The 21736-nt window shown below is 37.0% G+C and overlaps 1 protein-coding gene across 4 annotated transcripts in view; it reads left to right on the top strand.

Annotated features, from left to right (window-relative positions):
- Positions 1-21736, top strand: part of chk (chaski) — a 170009-nt gene that overhangs the window by 102634 nt on the left and 45639 nt on the right. For all 4 annotated transcript variants that reach the window (XM_068288242.1, XM_068288243.1, XM_068288244.1 and 1 more), the window contains exons 3-4: positions 13091-15096; positions 15755-15864. In XM_068288242.1, the coding sequence (XP_068144343.1) occupies positions 13171-15096; positions 15755-15864 (2036 nt within the window). In that variant the 5' untranslated portion in view covers positions 13091-13170. The remainder of the gene's footprint in view (positions 1-13090; positions 15097-15754; positions 15865-21736) is intronic.

Genomic DNA, 21736 nt, shown 5'->3' with positions numbered 1-21736 from the left:
ATTATTTTTTGATGTTAAATGTGTTTCCGAAATCAGCAAAACGTCGATTTCACTTGAGTCTAGGAATAGTTGCAGTTCATTTTTGTGCTTGGAGATGCCGTTAGCATTCCAAAGACATAGACGTTGGGAAGCCATTATTTATTCTCGATAAGCTTTTGGATAAGCAGGTTTTGATTCCGCATCAGTTCGTGCATACAGTTTGCATGAACGTCATAAAAGTGGTCATGTTTTGATTAAGTGAGATCAATAGGGCCTCTAAACCACTTGGAGTTTGCTGGCCAAGCTCTGGTGCGCTAGGGGTCTCTTTTGCGGGCTCCGTCTGTGCAGTTCGGAGCACACTAGCGAAGGATACACTAGGACTGTAAGTAGCAGGCATGTTAAATGATCTAACAGCCTTGGCGAAGAATACCTCCGGTGTAGTTTTAGAGGCGTTGACGGTGACTTTTGGTCCAGCTGGGGGTTTGCGCCCGTTTAGGTGAGATTTAAGATCCTTAAAGACAGGACAGCTTCTGTAGTTGGCCGTGTGGTTCCCTCCACAGTTACTGCATAGTCTTAGTGCGACGTTGTTTCTGTCCTTGGTGCAAATGCCATCTTTATGATGTTCGCCACAGCCAACACACACTGACCTGAGATTGCAGTTGTTAGAGGTGTGGTTGTATTCCTGGCAGTTTTTACACTGCGGTGGTTGTTGTCTCTTATGGGGCTCCTCTACGGTGATTCTACTGTGCCATAGGAGCTGTAGGTTGTAGATTGGGTGCACTTCATTTGGCTTCGACCGCTTTGCATCTGGTTGGAGCTCGATTTTAAAGAGCGGCTGTGCGACTTTGTTCCTGTTGATGATGTTGACAACGGATTTGACCGCAAACCCTTTTTCGACCAACGCGTCTGCTATTTCTTGAGTAGGGACCGATGGCTCAATCCCCTTCAACACAACCTGGAGCCCTTTACTGCTTTTTAGTTGGTAGGTATAGAAGTTGATGTTAGCATTACGGAGGTACTTTTCGATGATGCGGAAATTGTCCTCAGTTTGGGTTTGACATTTAATTCCTTTAATGTTACCCCTGTTGAGAGGGGTTACAACAAAATTATTTGCCCCTACTGTTTCTACTAGCTTCGAAATCAGGGCGCTGCAGTTGGCTCCACGGATGTATAAAGGGGGTGTTCTAGCCGATTTAACTTTATCTACAGCGCCGGATTGATCATCTTGCTGATCGGCAAGAATTTTAAAACGATTCCCGCTAAGGGGTGCTACTCGCTCATTTGGTTTGGTTATTTTCGGCGTATTGCCCCTTTTTTTTTCTTTGCGGGCTTAGCTTCCGCTTAGTTATTTTAATATATCTATCCATTCCAGTTTTGACAGAAGTTGTTGGGTTTACTATTGTGGCTGACTCAGGGCGACTTGTCGTTGACGGCTTGAGGCAGGTCAATACTTCGGTAGACGTTGCAGTAGTTGCTGTCAACGAGCTGACGGTGCTGGTCGGTGCAATCGGTGACCCAGTTATCGTTATTGATGGAGAAGCACACTGCTCTCTCCACGGTAAGTTGCTTTTGATTGCTGACTGGCTGGCACTTTCGTTGTTATTGCTTACGTTAGCATTCAGTGGGGTCGGCGACACAACCGAAAAGTACGCGCTGTTGCGTTGGACCGAGAGTCGACGCTCACGTTGTTGTTGTACAATTAGTTCTTGTAGCTGTTGCTGTTGGGGATCGAGAGAGCTTGGGCCCGAATTGGTGGACATGGCTTTTGTAAAAATTACGCACTTTGTTGTTGCAACTTAGTATTTATTGCCATTAGAGCAATCTAATAGCAATATGATTGTAAATAGGCGTCTCTGAGGCGACTGAGAGCCCTACACAAATTTTTGCAAACGCGGTCTTTTTTTTTACACTCAACACGGCGGCAGTTAAAATAAACTTGATTGGTTTGATAGAAAAAAAATTATGGATTCGATTGTTACATAATTTTTATTTTTTTTTGTTTTAATGTAATTCAAAAATTTTGAAAGAGAAAAATTATCTCAACTGTGTTTCGCACAGTGAGCCAGAGACGTGGAAAGATAGAAGAGTAGACATGCGTAGGCTTACAACTTGAACAATGTTTTAATTAAATCTATGCCTACGCATGTTTTTTAGTAATAGCCTATTAAATGTTGGTTAGTAGTTGTACTGTGCAACAAGTGCAAACTTGCACATGCTTATATTACTCGGTACTCAGCTATCTGAGTGAGTGCGCGTGGTCCCTCGTTTGGACACACCTCTAAGACCTCTTCGAGGAGGGGTGCGTCCCTTTGTACGATAGATACAGCCGTCAGGAAATCCAAGTCCTCTGGATGTGACGGTTCGGTGTTAGTCATCACCACTGTCCTTTTTTTTTTAAATTGTTAATTTATATTTTTGTGTGTATGTGTGTTCTTTTTTTTTTTTGATTATTTTGTTTTTATTTAATTTTTTGTTTTATTCCATCAAGTAGAAATGGAAAGTACCTACTGCATTTGTGTAGCAGCATATATTGGGTACAGTCAGCAAGAAACACATTTGCATTCTTGTGTCCCCTTTTACTGGGAATCTTTCTTCAGTTTGTTCTGAGTATATGGTTCTTATTTGCACTAGAGTTAGCGAGCCTTGAGGGGAGTGGCTGTGTTCGCTCCTAAACACCTCAATTATATTTTCTCTTAGGCCCGGGTTCCGTCTGGTAACTCTTTGAAAGTAGTTATCCATCGTTACCGTTTCTCATTATGTTATTATTATTGAATAAGTGAACACATCAGTTCTGTTTAGTGGTTTTGTTCAGATTGATTTTTATTTCAAAAATATTCTTTGGCTTAACCTATTGTTACATATATATTCTTATGCTGCGACTTAGGCGACAGCTACAAAAGAGAGGGAGAGTGTCAGTACATACAAACATATTATTTAGGGCGTTGCATCAAAGTGCATGGTCAGCGTTCACACGCTGGCTTGGCCCTAGCTCATGTATATGTGTATGTGCATATTTAAATGTACATACATATATGAACATGTTTAGATGGATATTTATGTGAGTATGTTTATGTGAATATATTAATGTAAACACATAAACATATTGAAGAGCACACATATATTTTATTGCGTACATATTTGATTGTTTATACTTGCAACAAAATAGTTCTCTGCTTGGGCTCGCGCGAAACAGGTTAAGTCCTGGTGTCGTACTTTGCACTGTACGTGTAACCTCCAGACAATTACATTATCCTTATTCTGTAGATTGTTTTATACAGTTTGCCGTATAAACCCTTCATAAACTGTATCTGCTCTCTGTCGTGACGGTCGTGTTTTTGCATAGCTCCTTAGTTTTATTAACATTTATTGTTTTTTCTCAATTTTTAATTGTGCTTAGTTTGTTTACGCTTTCGCTGGTGTTGTTCGCTTGACTCCCTTGTGTTTAATTTCCATAATTCGCCAAATTAATCAGTTTAAACAATTTTTTTCTTTTTCGTGATTAGTGTTTGGTGCGTTTACATATATTTTTATTTTTTTCTTTCGGCATTGCTTCTGCAGTAGCTCCCCTCATCGCCTCCATCATACCATCAGTGCTAGTGGCTTTGTTGTTCTCTATGCTTTGTGCTTGTGCTCAGCTTCTCTCCCGCGTAATCAATTTTGTAAGGCCGCCTCTCAAAGCTCGGCTTATAACTGTTCTTGCACTCTCTCTTATGCTGTGGACTCTAGCTGTCTCTTTGTTTTATTTGTAATTATTGATTTTTTATCAATAATTATCTTTGTGTTGTGTATTTAAATTTTTCTTTATATTAACAGTACTACTATCAGTGCTTTTGTTTTTGTACAAGTTACCGATATTGCACTAAGCAGCGTCCGAAAGTACCGGTGTCTGCTATGTTGTTTATCACAAAAGCGAATACACGCGTAAAGCGGAGATTACAAAATAACTTTAATCAAGCGCGACACGACCGTTCTTTGGAGGTAGATTAGAAATTTTTTGATCAAGTGAAAGTAAATTTTAGTTGTAGATCTACACTTCATAAACCCATGTTGGGATGGCGAAATATGAAAGCTCCAATTGAGACGTTTTTATTTTCTTAAAAGCTTTAAAAAATGGCAGATAATTGCAAATACGCATACTTAAAGGCTTTGTACATATTATGACTAGGCTAAATATAAATATATTTCCTTCCAAACAGATGAAAAAGAAACCTCATTACACAGCCTTGTATTACATCAGGGCACGGTGAATAGTGAACTTTCATCAATCGCGGTTTAAAGTGCAAAAAGACGATTTCAAATGACAAGAAAGAAAAATAATTTGTTTTGAAAAAATCGGCAAACATATCGGAAATAGGTTGATCAGTGTCACCCTGCGAAGACATCTGGATCGAAGAATCGAGTTGGTATTGTTAAACATAGGAGGTAGGAGTGAAGTGCACACCCATTTTAGTGCACTCATTACCTACTGTACAACTTGTCACTCCCTATATGTACAGTTCAACCTCTATAAAACTATTCTGAAGTGACGCACAAACTTTTTGGTTGATTTAGTACATAAGTTTTATTTAGTATATAAGCAATATTGCATATTGCCACTACTCTATGTTTATTTTATGAGCAAGTTTAATAAACCAAATTATTTATTCACTCGTTTCCTCTCTTCAACAGTGTGTATGGACACGCTGTTGCGTTTTTTGCGCCCATATGGTCAAATCGTACAATAAAGTCGCCAAAATGTAACAGGATAGGGAAGTTTTCCCGACCCTATAAAATATATATATTTGCGATCAGCATCAACAGCCGAAACTAGCCATGTCCGTATGAACAACTAGATCGCGGAGACTGTAAGAGCTACGACTTTATTCTTCTGGTTCCTAAGGGCAGAGATGGCCGCAGACCAGTAGCAGCGTTAGAGTACTCTGGTGTTTGTAAGAGTGAGCCAGACCGACTTGAAAGACTTTTCCACCTATGTCTTTAATCATCCTATTTAACAGTTTATAACAATATATATTTTCAGTTGTAAAGCAAAGTTTAAAACAAATATATTTGATTGTTTTTTTAATGAAGGAAACTAAAATTACCATTAAAAATCGCAATGAGGAATAAAAAAGAACAAAAGTATTTCTTAATTAATGCTGTATTTTTAGTTTTAAAAAATTTATTTATTTAAACTTTGAACGCGTTTTTCCCAAACTGGCTCCAAGGATACAGCTAGTAGTCCTAAACTGATTAAAATGAAACAAAATGCAAACGATCTCATCTAAAATTTTAGAATTTTTATACCCTTGCAAAAAGGGGTATTAATTTTGGTCAGAAGTGTGCAACGCATAGAACGAAGCATCTCCGACCATACAAAGTATATATATTCTTGATCAGCACGACGAGACGAGTTCAAATAGCCATGTCCGTCCGTCCGTCTGGATCAACGCAAACTCCTCCTAGACCGTAAGAGCTACAGAGCTGAAATTTGCAATTTGCACGTAGGCTTGTATATACTGCAGGGGTTGTATATCTCGGATTCAGCCGGATCGGACCACTATATCATATAGCTCCCATACAAACCCCAAAGTCACGAACAGTGACTTTTCTCAATAACTTCGTTATTTTTTATGCTATTATCGTGAAACTTAATATTAGAGAGTTTATTACGCTTATAAATGACTGGGCCAAATTTTATCAAGAGCGGATGACTATATCATATAGCTCCCAAAGGAACGATCGGTCGAAAACAGTGACTTTTGTAATTAACTTCGTTACTTTTATTGCGATTGCTTTCAAATTAAACATTTGTTAGTTTAATATATCTGTTAATAACTGTGCCAAATTTGATCAAGAGCGGATGACTATATCATATAGCTCCCATAGGAACAATCAGTCGAAAACAGTGACTTTTGTAAATAACTTCGTTACTTTTACCGCGATTGCTTTCAAATTAAACATTTGTTAGTTTAATATATCTGTAAATGACTTTGCCAAATTTGATCAAGACCGGGCGACTATATCATATAGCTCCCATAGGAACGATCGGTCGAAAACAGTGACTTTTGTAAATAACTTCGTTACTTTTAACGCGATTGCTTTCAAATTAAACATTTGTTAGTTTAATATATCTGTTAATGACTGTGCCGAATTTGATAAAGATCGGGTGACTATATCATATAGCTCCCATAGGAACGATCGGTGGAAAACAGTGACTTTGATCAATATCTTCGTTATTTCCTATGATTGTAGGCCATTCTTTCGCAAACATAAGCCTTTTTAGATAAAACGTTCTTCCACATTGATGGCTAAGCGTTAAGCGACGTTTTTCCACTTTGATGGCTATAGGTAAGGAAGGAGTTAGTAAAATGAAGCAAGTAAGTCGACTCGTCGACTTGGGTATACCATACACCAGGTGAAACAAATTTTTTTTTAATTTCGAAAAACAAATGTATGTGTATTGTTTTTACATGCTTCATGCTATGTGCTATCTCGCTCACTCTACAAACACACGAGCACTCTAGCGCCGCCACTAGCCAACGGCCAATTCTGGCCTTGTGGACCGCTTAGTAAAATACGTTCATACGCATATTTTGCATGTTTCTAGTCCGATTTCAATAAAATTTGGTAGTTTTGTAGAAATAGATAAGATTAATTAGTCTGTTGAATTTGATTGCGATAGTCAAAAAACTACAGGAGGAAATCGGTTTTTTCTTAATTATGGAGGCGGAAGTGGGCGTGGCAAAATATGAAAATATATATACTCTGCGCGCATACTAAGCCAGTATACATACTAAATTTGGTGACTTTAGCTTTGTTTGTTTTTGATAAAATCAGTTTTGTTTAATTTACGGGGGCGTAAGTGGGCGTGGCAAAATTTTTAAATAGCCAGTTTTTGCGCGTCTATTAAACTAGTCTTCATACCAAATTTGATGTCGGTAGCTGTCATAGTTTTTAAGGAAATCAGTTTTATGTAAATTCCGGGGGCGGAAGGGGGCGTGGCAAAAAGTTTAAACAATTAGTTTCTGCGCGCTAACTAAACGAGTATATAAACCAATTTTGATGTCTCTAGCTATTATACTTTTTATGAAAAACAGTTTTATGTGATTCCTGGGGGCGTAAGGGGGCGTGGCAAAAAGTTTGAACAATTAATTTCTGCGCGCTAACTAAACGGGTATACAAATTAAATTTGATGTCTCTAGCTGTTATACTTTTTAAGAAAAATAGTTTTATGTGATTCCTGGGGGCGTAAGGGGGCGTGGCCGAAATTCCAATTAACTCTATATATGTACATAATACACGAGTATACATACCAAATTTGGTGGCTCTAGCTCTTATAGTCTCCGAGATCTGCGTGTTCATACGGACAGACGGACGGACGGACGGACGGACGGACGGACGGACGGACGGACAGACGGACGGACGGACGGACAGACGGACATGGCTAGATCGACTCGGCTGTTCATCCTGATCAAGAATATATATACTTTATAGGGTCGGAGAAGCTTCCTTCTGGATCCCATCGGCATCCTTTTTAATTGAATGAATGTTTGGTCCTTATAGGTAAAATATCTGTTTTCCTGGATGCAGAATTTTATTTTATTACTATTTTATAACTAGAAGTACCATCGCATTCGAAATGTTATGACAAAGATAAAATAAAAATAGCACACAAACCTGACATACGTATGTCTTCATCAGAAAGCTCTCCGATTGGTACCAAGCAATGCTTTATTACTTCAGAGCCGTGTATTAATACCTTATGGACAGTCGGAGGAAGATAATACCAAGGATATTCATCGACAAGCAGCTTAGCGGTTTCAAAGGCATAGTCCCTGAACTTCTCTGCATTTATTTTGTGTCCTTAAGACATGGCCTGAAGAATTGTTGAACATCTTAGAATTAAAGCCTCATCGAGACCCGTAATTTTGGCAGATTCATTTGGATTGGTGAAAATCTTTCTTGCTGTGTTGCCATTATTAGAAGTTCCACTTCCACCAGCTTTTGGCTTGTCGACTATTAAGCCCATTAAATTTCGAAAGTCAGACTGAATTTGTTGTTTCCTTTTTAGAAGCATCTGCTTTCCCTCATGAGTGCGAATTTGCCAGGCTTTTTGGTCTAGCCGATACGAAATATGAAGAAAATATTCGAAAAAACGCATATACATATGAATGTAATGGGGAGAGTCCAAATCTATAGCGTTCATCCCGTACTGATTTTTCGATGCATTTATCCAAATCATTCATTTCCGTAGGCTTTGCCCCGCATATATAACATTTTGCTGAAGATGTTTGGTTTAAAGCATTACATATCTTTCCATCCACCATAGTGAGCTGTAGTGAGTGATTTATTTTTATCTTTTTATTTTCGCTCTCCAATATTGTGGGCCGAAGCATGTCAATTTTATCATTAAAATATTTTTCTTCATCGATTGACAATTGCGTTGTTTCCTTTTTAAATTGAAATCGAATGGGCCTACAAAAACGAGTCGACGACGGTCGTGGATTCTTCCAAATAATTTTAGACTCATCCGATTCACTTATTAGTCTGAGAGGTACGTACGAGGTTACAAACAAACTGCTATCTGATAAATCAATGTTTGTAACCTTTTGTTTGTACTCAGCTTGCCCAGTGCTTCCATCGAATCCCCACTTCCCAATCAGAATCAGGTTATTGGCCGAATCGTCCTTTATATTTTGAATAACTTCAGTCTGAAGTTGCATAATGCGAGAGGCAGTGTGATCCAGCAAGCTCTGAAGTTCAACTTCAGCATGGGATTCGGTCACCATAATTTCCTTAGGATAGCCTTTGCTTTTGGCACTCAAAATTTTTTCATAACTGGGCAATAAATCGCTTGAAGTTTTCGAGTTTACAAATCCACGAATTAGCATGTATTGGTGTTTTGTTAAGTTTGTTTCCATGAAAAGCGATAAAACGGCATAGCGACATATCTCCGACGACATATCTCCGCCCAGTACATTTTTCTGGCGGAGATATGTCGCTTTTTAAACGGCGAAGATATGACGTTTTGAAACGACATATCTCCGCGCGAAATTATGTCGTTTCAGAACGACATTTCTCCGCGCGGAGATATGTCGTTTTTCTAACGGCGGAGATATGTCGGCGGAGATAAGTCGTTACCCCGATAAAACTTCATCAATATTTGCTTCCGAACATACTGCATTCGATGGAAAACTGGTACGCAAAAGTGAAGCAGCAGACTCATCATGTTTTACCAGCTCGGCTATTCTTCGTCGTTTAGTCCTTTGAGAAGACTTCATGAAATCTTTTTTCAGCCTTCCACGCTCAGTTTCTTTTTCTTTTGATTCAGATATTTTGTGGGCACAGCACAATGAAATACATTCCTTCTCATTCAGCCAATGACTTTGAAATTGGACCACTAAAGATCTCGTTCGACTGTACTTTTGCCAAAAAGTTACAATTCTTTTGCATATATATGAAATTCGTCTTGATAAATCGTTCAGTTCGGTAACATAGCCGTTTTTTTCAATTTCTCCGTGTACAATATCATTTAATGCCTTAAATTTTTGTGCATGGTCACCTTTTTCTGTACACCAAAGATCAAAAATGTATAGGCGTGGAAAAATACGCTTATACAAATTGTCTGCCAAAAAAAAATTTAAATGAAAAACCAAGTAAAAAAAATAATAATTAATTAAAAAAGAAATGAATGATTTAACAAAGTCATAGACACCAAAAATCGACGTAGACAAAACAAAAACAAATGCACGATACACAAAACAGATGTTTAGCAGGGCCAGCTGACCATGAAAAACGTAAGGCGTCGCCACGACGCGCCGTCACTTTATTTACGTTTATACACACATTGGCAGATGTTGGCATCTAAGCTTAACATATTTATTACCTTAAAACTCAGACAATTACAATGACATACAACTCAGTTGTGGAATTTTGTGGGAACACAACTAAAACTCCACCTAAACATGAAAAAGACGTTCTCAAAACACATAAAAAATATTAAATCAAATTAATTAATTTCACAAGAACAATTTAATAAGTTGGTTAATATTTTATATTAGAATTTAAAGTAAATACCTTGAACTTCAAAATCCATGCTAATTAATTAAGTTTGTAACACTTAAGCTGATGTCTGACCACTTTGAATTGTAGCTTTGATTTGAAAAAAGCTCACTCAATGCATCAGCTTTGCAAAAATGTACACGTGTTCGCGATTTCAAATCTATTTTTAGAAAATACAGTTACAAATCCAGAAAAAACCGGTTTACCATCAAGAAGATTGGACATTTACAAGACAATTTGTGTGCATTTTGTTCAAAAAGCTTGTGATGGATTTTTCGATTTTTGGCCTATGAGCGCAACCACTGTGCATACCCCCAAACATACATTTAATAAAACAAAATCCAAGATAAAGAGGACAAATAAAAGTATATGATATACAAAATTTCATGCAATGGACAAGGAAACATACTATGTAATATACATATTGATGTACATATTGACTACCAAATCAAAATTGAAAACTAGGATCTCACAACACAAATCTAACTATAAAATGATACATTATTCAGACACACCAAAAAAAGCACTAATGACACACTGTGTCGTTACATATGCCTTATACACTCCCAAAATCACAGAAGCACTCTGCCGCCCTTTTGGAGCTCCTAGTAAACTGGTTTATAAGTATATTTTTCATGTTTCTAGTCCGATGCTGGATTTGAGTTTTTCAAACAAGTAATGTCTGCGCACTTACTATAGAATTATTCGTATCAATTTCTCTATCAAAGTCTCTAGTTATTAAAATTTATAAGAAATTTGGTTTTATTCAAATTGCGTGGGCGCAGGGAGGCTGTCCAAATTTTAAATTAAATTTACCATCGTAGGTACTGCACGAGTCTACGTAGGAAGGTTGCTTACTCTAGATCGAATAGTCCCTGAGACCTAGGTGTTCATACGGACAGGCGGAAGGACATGTCTAGACCATTTCATCCTATGAGTGCATGATATGAAACTAAATTTTTTAAAACTTTTTTTTTTTTTGGTAAAAGCAGTTCAATTCTTAAGTGTATGCTACTACTTCATATTTGCATTAACACGTTAAGTAATAATGCCTCAAATAACGGTTGAAAAATCGATTCATACAGGGGTGGCACCGAAATCAATAACTTGAAACCAAACCAGAAGCAAATATAGGTAGTCACAGAAATGTCGTTTAACAGTTTTAAAATCTCGCTACTTTTCCTCCAACATTTGGAAAATATTATAATTTTGGAATAAAGTACGGTTGAAGTAAAGTTTTATGTTAAATTAATTGTTTTTCGACAAAGCTTTTAAAAAAATTAAACAGGGGTCGTTTTTGCAGAAAGCACCCCTTACAACCTGCTGGAACTTTTATCTATAGAAAAAATAAACCAAATGTGCGACTCTGTATTGATATTGGCCACAGAAGCATATAGTTTACTTTTATGTCGCCAATTCAAAAAAATTTGGTAAAAGTAGATATGTAATTCAACAATCTCCCCTCGTACCAAACAAGTCTATTATATTTAATACGAGTGACAAAATATTAAAATAAACTCGATCCCTGTACATACCATACAAGGCTACATACCAAAGACGGAAAAGATTCCTTCTGCCCGTTACATGTATTTTGGCGACTTTAATAATTTCGCACTATGTACAAATGAACTAGATGTAATTACTGTTCAAATTTTATCGAGAATTTATATATGTATATACATGCGGTTTTGCCTGTTGAATACATTTTCACATTTTTCAATTCACCCTATCGATACAAGGTATAAACAAATATTATATATTTTTTTTTTTCAATTTATAGTCCAAGGCGGGTAAAAAATAATTATGTTCGGACAATGTTGATTGCGAATGCATATTTATAAATATCATTCTAATTTTGAAAAATTTACATACCACGTTTATATACAAGAAAAACTCGAATGGCTAATATTATAAAAAAGCAAGACATCTAATTTTAAAAACACTTATAAAATTTGAATTTTATTTAATTATAAAATTAGTACCAATTTCAGTTTTTATACGATCGAAGTTAGCCCTGCCCCTCTAGTAGGTACGATTGAAAAACAAAACCTAGAACCGAGAGAAACTATGAGCAGAATGGTTGACATTCTGCTATTTTTATGCACTCAAGTTGAAGGTCCCCATTAAACCAAATAAAAACTGTACCAAAGAACAGTCTCTGTGTGATTTTGAAAGCAATTTGTTTAGCATATGCTGGTTTTGTTAACCCCAAAATATAAAAACAAGCGGAGAATATAAATAGAAAAAGACACACATTTTGATACATAAGTAGACATGTACGCTTGCAACACATATGGTTATCCGTTCTCATTTTTATACCCTTGCAGAGGGTATTATAAAATTGGTCAGATGTTTGTAACGCACAAAAGGAGCAGTTTCCGACACTATAAAATATATACATTCTTGATCAGCATGAGAAGCTGAGTCGATATAGCCATGTCCGTCTGTCCGTCGGTGCGTATGCGTTTTACTCAGCCATCTTAAGAGCTGTCGGGCTGAAATTTTGATCATGTATGAAAATATCATATAGCTCTAGAAGAAACATTTTCAAAAAAATTTCATTAAAATCGGAGTATCCCCATGAAATTGCAAATGCATATGTGATAATATTGGATATAAAACCTCAGATCCCAAAATTTGAATCTAATCAGATATATAGAACACAAGTTACAGTCAATATAAATCGGTTTAAACGCTGCCGGCGGCGCTGCTTGCTGCCTACTACGTCATACGTCATCAACAGAGTACATGCATACACACACGCACGCAACGCTACATGAACTGTATGTGTATGCGTGCCTTGCTTTGCTTAGGGAATGAAGGAAGAAAAAGAAAAATTGTGGAGTTGAATTGAGTTGCAGAAAACAAATTTTGAACATGTATGTATGTATGTAAAATTATTATTGTCAAGGACTGCAAGGGTATATAAACTTCGGCATAGCCGAAGTTAGCTTCTTTGATATTTTTGAACCAAATTATCAGGGTGAATATTTTAAGTGAATGCAGAAATAATAAACACACATATGTACACATTAACTAAGTATTTCTATATTTGTTTTATATTTTTCAGAAATACATTTGGACTACGCACCTTCTTAACTACAAAGAAATTAGCATCAAGCCGAAAAAATATTTTAACAAGTTGTTATCATGGATAATTCAACAACAAAAAACAGCAATCGGAATCAAAACAATAACAAGCAAATAGGAAATAGTTATCATCCTTTGCCTTTAACTTCAGCTTCAGCTCCATTGAACAAGGCCATTAAACATGATCTGTTTCCTGAAGTAACATTTTGTAATTTGTCGATAGACGAATTGCACAATGAATATGGACACAGTCGAAATGCTTTGAAGCATAGCATAATAGCCATTAATGTGGATGCAGACAATCAGAGTAGTGCACTGACCTGTCTAATAAACGGCAGCGGTACTCATCAGCAGGCGAAAAACCGAAGACGTTTGATTTCCAATGATTCGGGAGACTCATCCATTGATTCAGGCGCCGCAGAAAAAAAAACACCACACAAAATGCCCGATGGTGGCTATGGTTGGGTTGTCGTTTTCGCTTCGCTGGTCGTCTCTCTGATAGCTGATGGGCTTTCGTTCTCTTTTGGGCTTATCAACACAGAGCTATTAGAATATTTTGGTGAATCTGCTTCAAAGACTGCCTGGATTTCATCCCTTTTTTTTTCAGTACCCCTGTTAATGGGTCCTATTTGGTCAAATTTAGTGGATAAATATGGTTGTCGTCGCATGACGATTCTGGGTGGTGTTGTATCAGCATTTGGCTTCGCTCTCTCTTCATTGTGTACATCAATTGAAATGCTAATGGTAACTTTCGGCATTATATCAGGTTTGGGTCTAGGCATAGGCTATGTGACCGCTGTTGTCTCCATAGCATTTTGGTTTGATAAAAAACGATCATTTGCCACAGGCATAGGTGCTTCGGGCACAGGCATAGGTACCTTTGTATATGCCCGTTTGACTCAGTATCTCATAGAATCCTATGGGTGGCGAGGAGCAATATTAATATTAGGGGGTACTATGCTAAATGCATGTGTTTGTGGTGCCCTTATGCGTGATCCTGATTGGTTGATTGAGGAAAACCGATTGGAGAGTCGCTCACAGAGCGTAACTACCTTCTCCAACTCTAGTGTGTATCTGGATGAAATAAAGAAATTGTTAGACACAGGCTTAACCAAAGAAGCTGTGTTGGATACTCTGGTGACAAAGAATAATACTGAAGCAAATCAGCAGATTGAAGATCCATTGGACACCGCAATAAAGCGATGCCGCAGTGAGATATTTTTGCCTACTTTTTTAAGTACCCAAGAGCTGGACAGCGTTTGTGAGGTAAAAAGCGAAAGCCGTCGTTCTTTACGTCATAAGGAGGGTGTTGAAGCTCCATCACGGGAGAATTTGTTATCCACTAAAGCCATGGTGGATGCACCTGTACCAACGACACCAGCAAATGTAACGCCCAAAAAATTGGTTTTGGCCTCTAGTGAGACACTGTCGTCGTCTAAGAACCAATCTGTTAATGGTGCCATATCTTTAAATTTTGATGATAGCTTTCTTATTAAAAAAAATGCTCTCAATTCGCGTTATTCACTTAATGAAAATATTTTTATGGCCAAGAATCGAGTCACAGCATCAATTGCGGCTAATTTTCGTTACAATTCGGTGGATATTTTAAACAACGATGTGCATACCTATTACAATGCTGAGCCGTTGTCTTTAGCGGAAAGAAAGACCAGCATCTCAACAGTTGCAATAAGCATACCCAATCAATTAAATAATAGTGAACTGGACATCCGTCGCGCTCGTCTAAATAGTATTACTGGCTTGCGACGCCTTTCTAAATCAAAAAAACCTAACCAACACCATTATCACTCAAATCTACGCCGACAAGTTTCCATGCGAAATTCCAATTTTCTTAAAGATATGCGCATCCATAGAAATTCCATTAACTATAGGGGCGCCATGCTCAATACGCATCGATATCGACTGCGTGCCAGTTCCTGTCCAAATATATATCGCAATTCAATGACAACAATAGCCAAAGAAGAAGATGTGAGTTACTTTACATTACATACATTAACTACATACATACATAAGTACATATATACAAGAATATAAATTCAGTACTGTAAATTATATTATTACACTGTGATAGTAGAAAAAAAAGAAATGGCAAAATTCGATGGTTTCACACTATTTCGGGTCCTGCGAATCGAACTGCATCATAAGTTTTTTAAGTTATTACGATGGTTTCATACAACATTTTTTTCTGTAGTTTTTCCTTAAAGTTGCCATTTTTCCGAAAAGGGTTTTTTTTATTTGCTTCTAACTTCTAAAATATTTATTTTTTTTACAAACTTCTTTCAGCAAAATTTCTTAGAATTGAAAGGGCTACAAATGTTGGGAAGACATCTAGCGATCATCTAATACGATCTTATAATTTTTTATTTTCGTATTCGATGCGTTATTAATTAAAAATTGGTATAAGGTTAAAGAAAATACGCGGCTTAGACAAAAGAAAAATTTTTTTTTTAGATATTTGCCTAATAATTGGCCGGCCTAAAAAATACGCAAATGCTTTTTTAGGGAGATTGGGAGATTTCATGTACTATACATATGTATATATGTACATATATATGAATTTAGAATTATGTACATTTACATATTTTTAAATATAATTGTGTTTTATTTCTTCTTTATATTTACACAGACTTGGTATGATAACTTTGTTGACACCATCAAGTCCGCATTTGACTTCTCACTATTTCTGGATAGTAAATTTGCACTCTTCAATTTGTCTACATTATTTCTATTTATTTGGTGAGTATTTTTACATATATTGCATATAACTAAGAGTACAGAGTTGGCGAATGTAAGGATAGACTTTGAACTTATAACGTTAGGTTCAAAAGAAATATCACTGCCCGATGTTGGAAAACTAATTTTCGCACTTGTACAATTATGTTATGTTTCTTTTGGTGAAAATATCATCGAGTTCTTGGTTTTTATTGCGTCGTACAAATTAACCCCCTCTAATCGACAAATATTTGTTATTAACCATGTTGTTATTATTGAGTAGTAGTCTCTAGTAAATAAATTAGAATGAGACGGACAGCTGCTGTTTCTACTGAACACAAAATGGCAATTCAGAAGTGTCACAAAATAACAACCTTACACTAACCCAACACCAGTTAAGTCTCACCGAAAACGAGAACGATCGGAAACCAACCCAATATCAATTGTAGGATATCACAGAATTTCGACAATTTTAAAATCTCTCTACCTCCATCATTTAGTTAATATCGCGCTTCTATCAAAACATGAATGCAATAACGTACTGCTGCAGTAAACTTTGTTTGTGCTTGCATCGCACTTAAGCAATTGCTCACAAAGTTGTTTTTATACTAAACGTATTGTTTTACGAAAACGCATTTGAAATAATCAGAAGGACGCAACCAATTCAGTACCCCCAAAAAGTTGTTCTGCATATCTTGAAATTTAAGATTTTCTGCTTAACTTTTTTGCTTTTGATTTTACGATTCTAAATTATATTGGCGTTTATGCATTACACTTCTTACCCTTTCAAAAAACATATTTTTGTCTGGGAATATCACAATTATAACATCTACGACTGAGATGTTATTAAATAAATTAGAAACGGAATTGTAAGAAATAATAACTTCAATGGTAGGGTAAAATGGATCTTCAGGCTTCACAAGGGGCTGCTACAGAAATAACAGCGGGATACCAGACAAAAACAATATCAAGGATTTTTTTAGAGGAGTTAAGTAGTTTAACAAGACATACAAGTAGGCTATCAAGAAAAATATGCATTCGTCAACTAGCAAAAAAATATCAGAATTAAAACAACCTAATATTATAAGATAATCACAATCTTTAAATGTATGCAGAGCAGCAAGAAAATGAAATATATTAGCTAAAGTTGGAAAATGTAACTTCGACGCCAATAAACTCAACACAGGACACAACACAACATTTGAATACAGATTCGAGTTGACATCAATGAAAACTCCACCGCCACGGAGACCAACACGATCAAGCCTATAAGAAATAAAGTTATTATCCAAAACAGAGGAGTTCAGCCAAGTTTGAGAAAAAGCTAATCTGTCAACCGAAAAGGTTTGGCTATCACAGAACAGTTTCGAGAGCTTGGTAAGAAGTCCTCTTACATTTTGATAATGAATGCAAAGACTAGACGTTATTAGTTTTTCGAAGCAGACAACGAAGAAGATAAATTTGGAATGTGGACAGGCAACGGGCGGGAGCGCTTATTATGCGCAAGCTATCTGGCAAAAAATTAGAAAGGACTGGCGATTGCTTATGAGGCAAGGTTTGTGGTGTCCTTTGCAGATCGGGTAGGGTATGGATTTTAAATGCAGGGCCCATTTAAGCATCATATGAAGTACCATCTTCTCGATAAGCTCTTGCTATAACGTAGTGTTGTTTAGGTGCGCATCTAGCTTGCTTGCCCTAATGGTTGCACATATTGTTTACCGCAAATGCGAACCCGATCAGCGGTTCTAGTTTGCCTTTTAAAGGGGGCTAATTTCGCACATTCTCCATCAACAGTGTGTTATGTGTACAAGGCGTCCAAAGTACATTCTTAAAGTACCTATTTATAACATTCGGCAGCATTTCTGGGAAAATTTCTCTGATAGCTGAAATTATAGTGTTTTTTCTGTTTTAATGATGTCCCTTAATGAACATTGTGCAATAAATTACCGTAATTTATTTTGATACTACTTTTTAGATAATCATTATTAAATTTAACCATTGCCATCTGAATATTCTCATTTTGTACTGGGTCTGAGATATATACTTTTTCTTCCCCAGTTTTAACTTTACCTCCAAAGTGCCGGGGGACAAAAATTTATTTCCTGAGTTTTGTTGTTGAGTTTGTTTGGAATTGTGTTGTATTGATTTTCACGTTTACCTTTACTCTTTTCCCAACGCTGTTTAAAACCCGCTGTGCATCCCGAGACGATCCAATGGCAATGACCAGATGAGCTACCATGCTCCTTGCTTCGCTCCTTAACGGGGCTTTTAAATAACTGAATTTAAGGGCCAGAATTAAATCCTCCCTTTTTTCGACAAACAGGTCCCAATCTAGGCTCCCCAGAAAATGTAGGTACCTGAATTTTTGGTAACACCGGTAGTTTGTCTCTCACGGAAACGTTCTCAACTTTCAAGTTTTTCTGATCGTTTGTTTTATTTTATAATGCCAACAAGGTATTCTGAACATCGAACTCCAATTATTCTATTACCTCTTTAAACGTTTCATCCTACATAAGCTTGGTACAACTGTACCTCTTCAAACAAGAATCTTATATTCTTAGTATATATTTTGTCTGTTATATTGTCTATTGCACGCAAATCTTTAGTCACCAAATCTTAATATTCCTCTAGCTGACGGACCTTCCCTTGAAATTTCTCCTGGTTAACATTTTAATTAGCGGACATTGACGATACTATGCGCAGTACGTTCAAGTGTCCCCTACGACACCAGGACAAAGCCTGTTACGCGCGAGCCCAAGCAGATAACTGCCCACCTCCCACCCGACCGACCGAGGGGTGCAGCCGTATAACGCACAGCACGAATCGCGTGGACAAATACACAATAGAAAAAACAGACAAACAAATAATACTATAGCTATCTATTAACTAAATGGGATAGGATAGATGTTTTAAGCATATTAATAGAAAACTCTGAGCCGATTACAGGAAATAGAAGGTTGTAATCAGAGCAGAGGACCCTAAAAGGTTCATGCATAGCATAGTTAGAAGAACAACGACTAAGGGATAAAGGTATCAAAGGATGTCTACTCCGTCTACATGGTACCGACAGATTCACCTGACCTAATAACTCAGGCGAGTCGATATCACCAATTAGGAGCTTGTGCATAAAAATGACACCAAGCATAATTCTACGGTTAGTTAGGGACGGATGGTTAATCAAGAGAAGTCTACTAGGATTGCTTTTGAACGGATTGAAGTCTAATCTGGTGCGACTCATATGGAGGTGACCAAATGCAAGATCCATACTCTAAAATAGAACGGACAAGCGAAGTAAAAAGAACTTTAGTTGTATAGGGGTCATCAAATTCTTTTGACCATCTTTTAATGAAACCCAGGACACTCATGGCCTTTGCGACCGTGGTGGAAATATGGGTGTTAAAATTTAACTTATGGTCCATAAGTACGCCCAAATCATTCATATTATTTAGACGTTCTAGAAGGCTATTGTTTAGAAAATAAGTGACCAGTTGAGGAGAGTTACGGAAAAAAGTCATTACCTTACATTTGGTAGTGTTAAGATTTAGTAGATTAAACTGGCACCAGGATTGAAAGTTTTTAAGATCAGCTTGTAGCCGACTAAATGAATCTGTATCTTTATGAGTAAGACAAAGTTTGACATCGTCAGCATGATAAGCACACGCGAATGAACAATGACTGATTGAAGATCGTTAATAAATAGTGTGAAGAGCAGAGGGCCAAGATGACTACCTTGAGGTACACCAGAAGTCACAGGAATGGAAGCGGAAAAAGAAGACTTAAAAAGTACCTGCTGTTTTCTATTTGTTAAATATTCTCGAACCCAAGAAAGGAAAAGGGGTGGAAACCCAATGTCGCTCAGCTTAGAAAGTAATAGGGTATGATTAACGGAATCAAAGGCTTTGCTAAAGTCAGTATATATTACATCAGTTTGTTTACCATTTTTGAACCCCTTGATAATTATAGAGGTAAATTCTAAAAGGTTAAGCTGAGTATCCACACTCAAATTTGTATGACAAACGTGTTGTGTTTGACACAAATTTTGAACGTGGATAGCGTTGTTTGCAGTAATTTTCGTGTTTAAAGTGCGCGTTTGACGAAAATAGAACACATCTTCGACGTGTTTGACGGAACTGATTTGTTTGTCATACAAATTTGAGTGTGGATACACAGCTTTAGTGGTTGTAGACCTACGTTTCACAAACCCATGTTGGGATGGCGAAATAATAGAGCTGCAAAAATGTTGCAATTGAGAAGTTATAATTTTTTCAAAAGCTTTCGGAATAGCGGACAATTTTGAGATACCGCTGTAGTTAGATGCTTCTGACTTTTTGTAATTTTTATGCAGAGGAATGATATACGACTCTTTCCAAATATATTGAAAAGAGGAAGATTCGACAGACAATAGAAACAAATTTAAAATGTGTTTACACAATGCGTTTGCACAGAACCTGTGTACACATCCAGGTAGACCATCTGGCCCCGGAGAATAAACAGGATTAACTAGTTTAGCTCGATATTCCGTTGAGGAATAGGTTGTTTTGAAAAAACTCGCAAACATATCGGCAATTGCCTGATCAGTGCTCGCTTTTTTTTTTTGAAAAGACAAAAAAGATGGGTGCACAGAGGTCTTACGTTTAGAATTAACAAAATTATAAAATTGTTTAAGGTCAGAAGAAAACTGAAGCTTACACCGCTGAAGAAAATTCTTATAGCATTGAGTATTAAGCATCATGAATTTTGAACGAGCGACTGTATACAGAGCGTAATCTGATGAACGACGTGTTTTTTGAAACTTCTTATATATAATCGAGTCTTCACGTTTTTCAAATTGGATAACTCTCGAGAGAACCAGGGAGGTTTGTTAAGCGCTCCAGCCTACCAAGAGGCACACAAATATCAAAGAGTGAATTCAGAGTATCATAAAAAAAAGTTCATATCTCTACAATTTTAGTGATAAGACCAATCGGTAGTAGTAATGTTTTCATTTGAACCAAGTAATGGTGAAAGCAAGGGCAGATCAATTTTTAAATTTAATGTAGAATGAAATTTGTTTCCGGGAAGAACAAATGGTTCAATCCTAGGAACATCACAATAAGAAGAATTCAATACAAAAATAAGATCTAACAAAAATAAGATCTAAGATCTAACATTAGCGTTCTCATTACCAGAAGTCGCATCACTGCGCGACTCTCCTTTGCTATCTTCAAACACCTCTGACATGTTCAGCTCTTCTTCAACGAGCACTGACTTACTAATGCATGGTTTTACTACCTCTAGCAATAATTTTGGCCACTATCTTTAACACCTCTTCAAGTACTCTGTAACGATCCTTTTTCGTCCTTCGGGATATTTACAATATCTCTTGGGCTAGGTTCGGCACAACAAATTTATTTTGTGCCCCGGTGAAATTAAAAACACGTTTGATTTCAGTTGCTAATGCTTATATGTATGTTTATTCAAATCGTTAGTGGGCTTGGTTGGATATGACGGTTTCTCGATGGTAGTTCTGGGCTTGAACAGCGTTGGTGAGTCACTTCGAATCCCTCGTCGTCCCTTCTTGTCTTCCTCTTGCTCCTGTAGCCGTTGCTGGTTACTGTTTCGATCTGTATAGTGTGCTTGATTTGTGCTACACCTCTGCACCCCTTTCGCTATGTTCGTTGAGAGTGCTTTTGCTTTATGGCTTTGGGACGAATCCCGTAGCTATTATCACGAAGCAGGATGTTCCTCAGCAATTGGTACTCGTCAGGATATATAGATCCTGGAATTTCGGCAGTAGGATATATCCTCGTGCCTACCACTGACTTTGGATACTCCTGGAGATGCTTGGCTTCTCTCCAATTTACTCTAGCTTGGGTACGGTGTTTGTTATCCTTATTTAAGGACTTGTTACTACCGA

Source organism: Drosophila tropicalis, unplaced genomic scaffold (genome assembly GCF_018151085.1).
Source record: "Drosophila tropicalis isolate 14030-0801.00 unplaced genomic scaffold, ASM1815108v1 contig_573, whole genome shotgun sequence".
NCBI lineage: Eukaryota > Metazoa > Arthropoda > Insecta > Diptera > Drosophilidae > Drosophila > Drosophila tropicalis.
The sequence above is the reverse complement of the archived record's forward strand: the minus strand, read 5'-3'. Positions and strand labels throughout refer to the sequence as shown.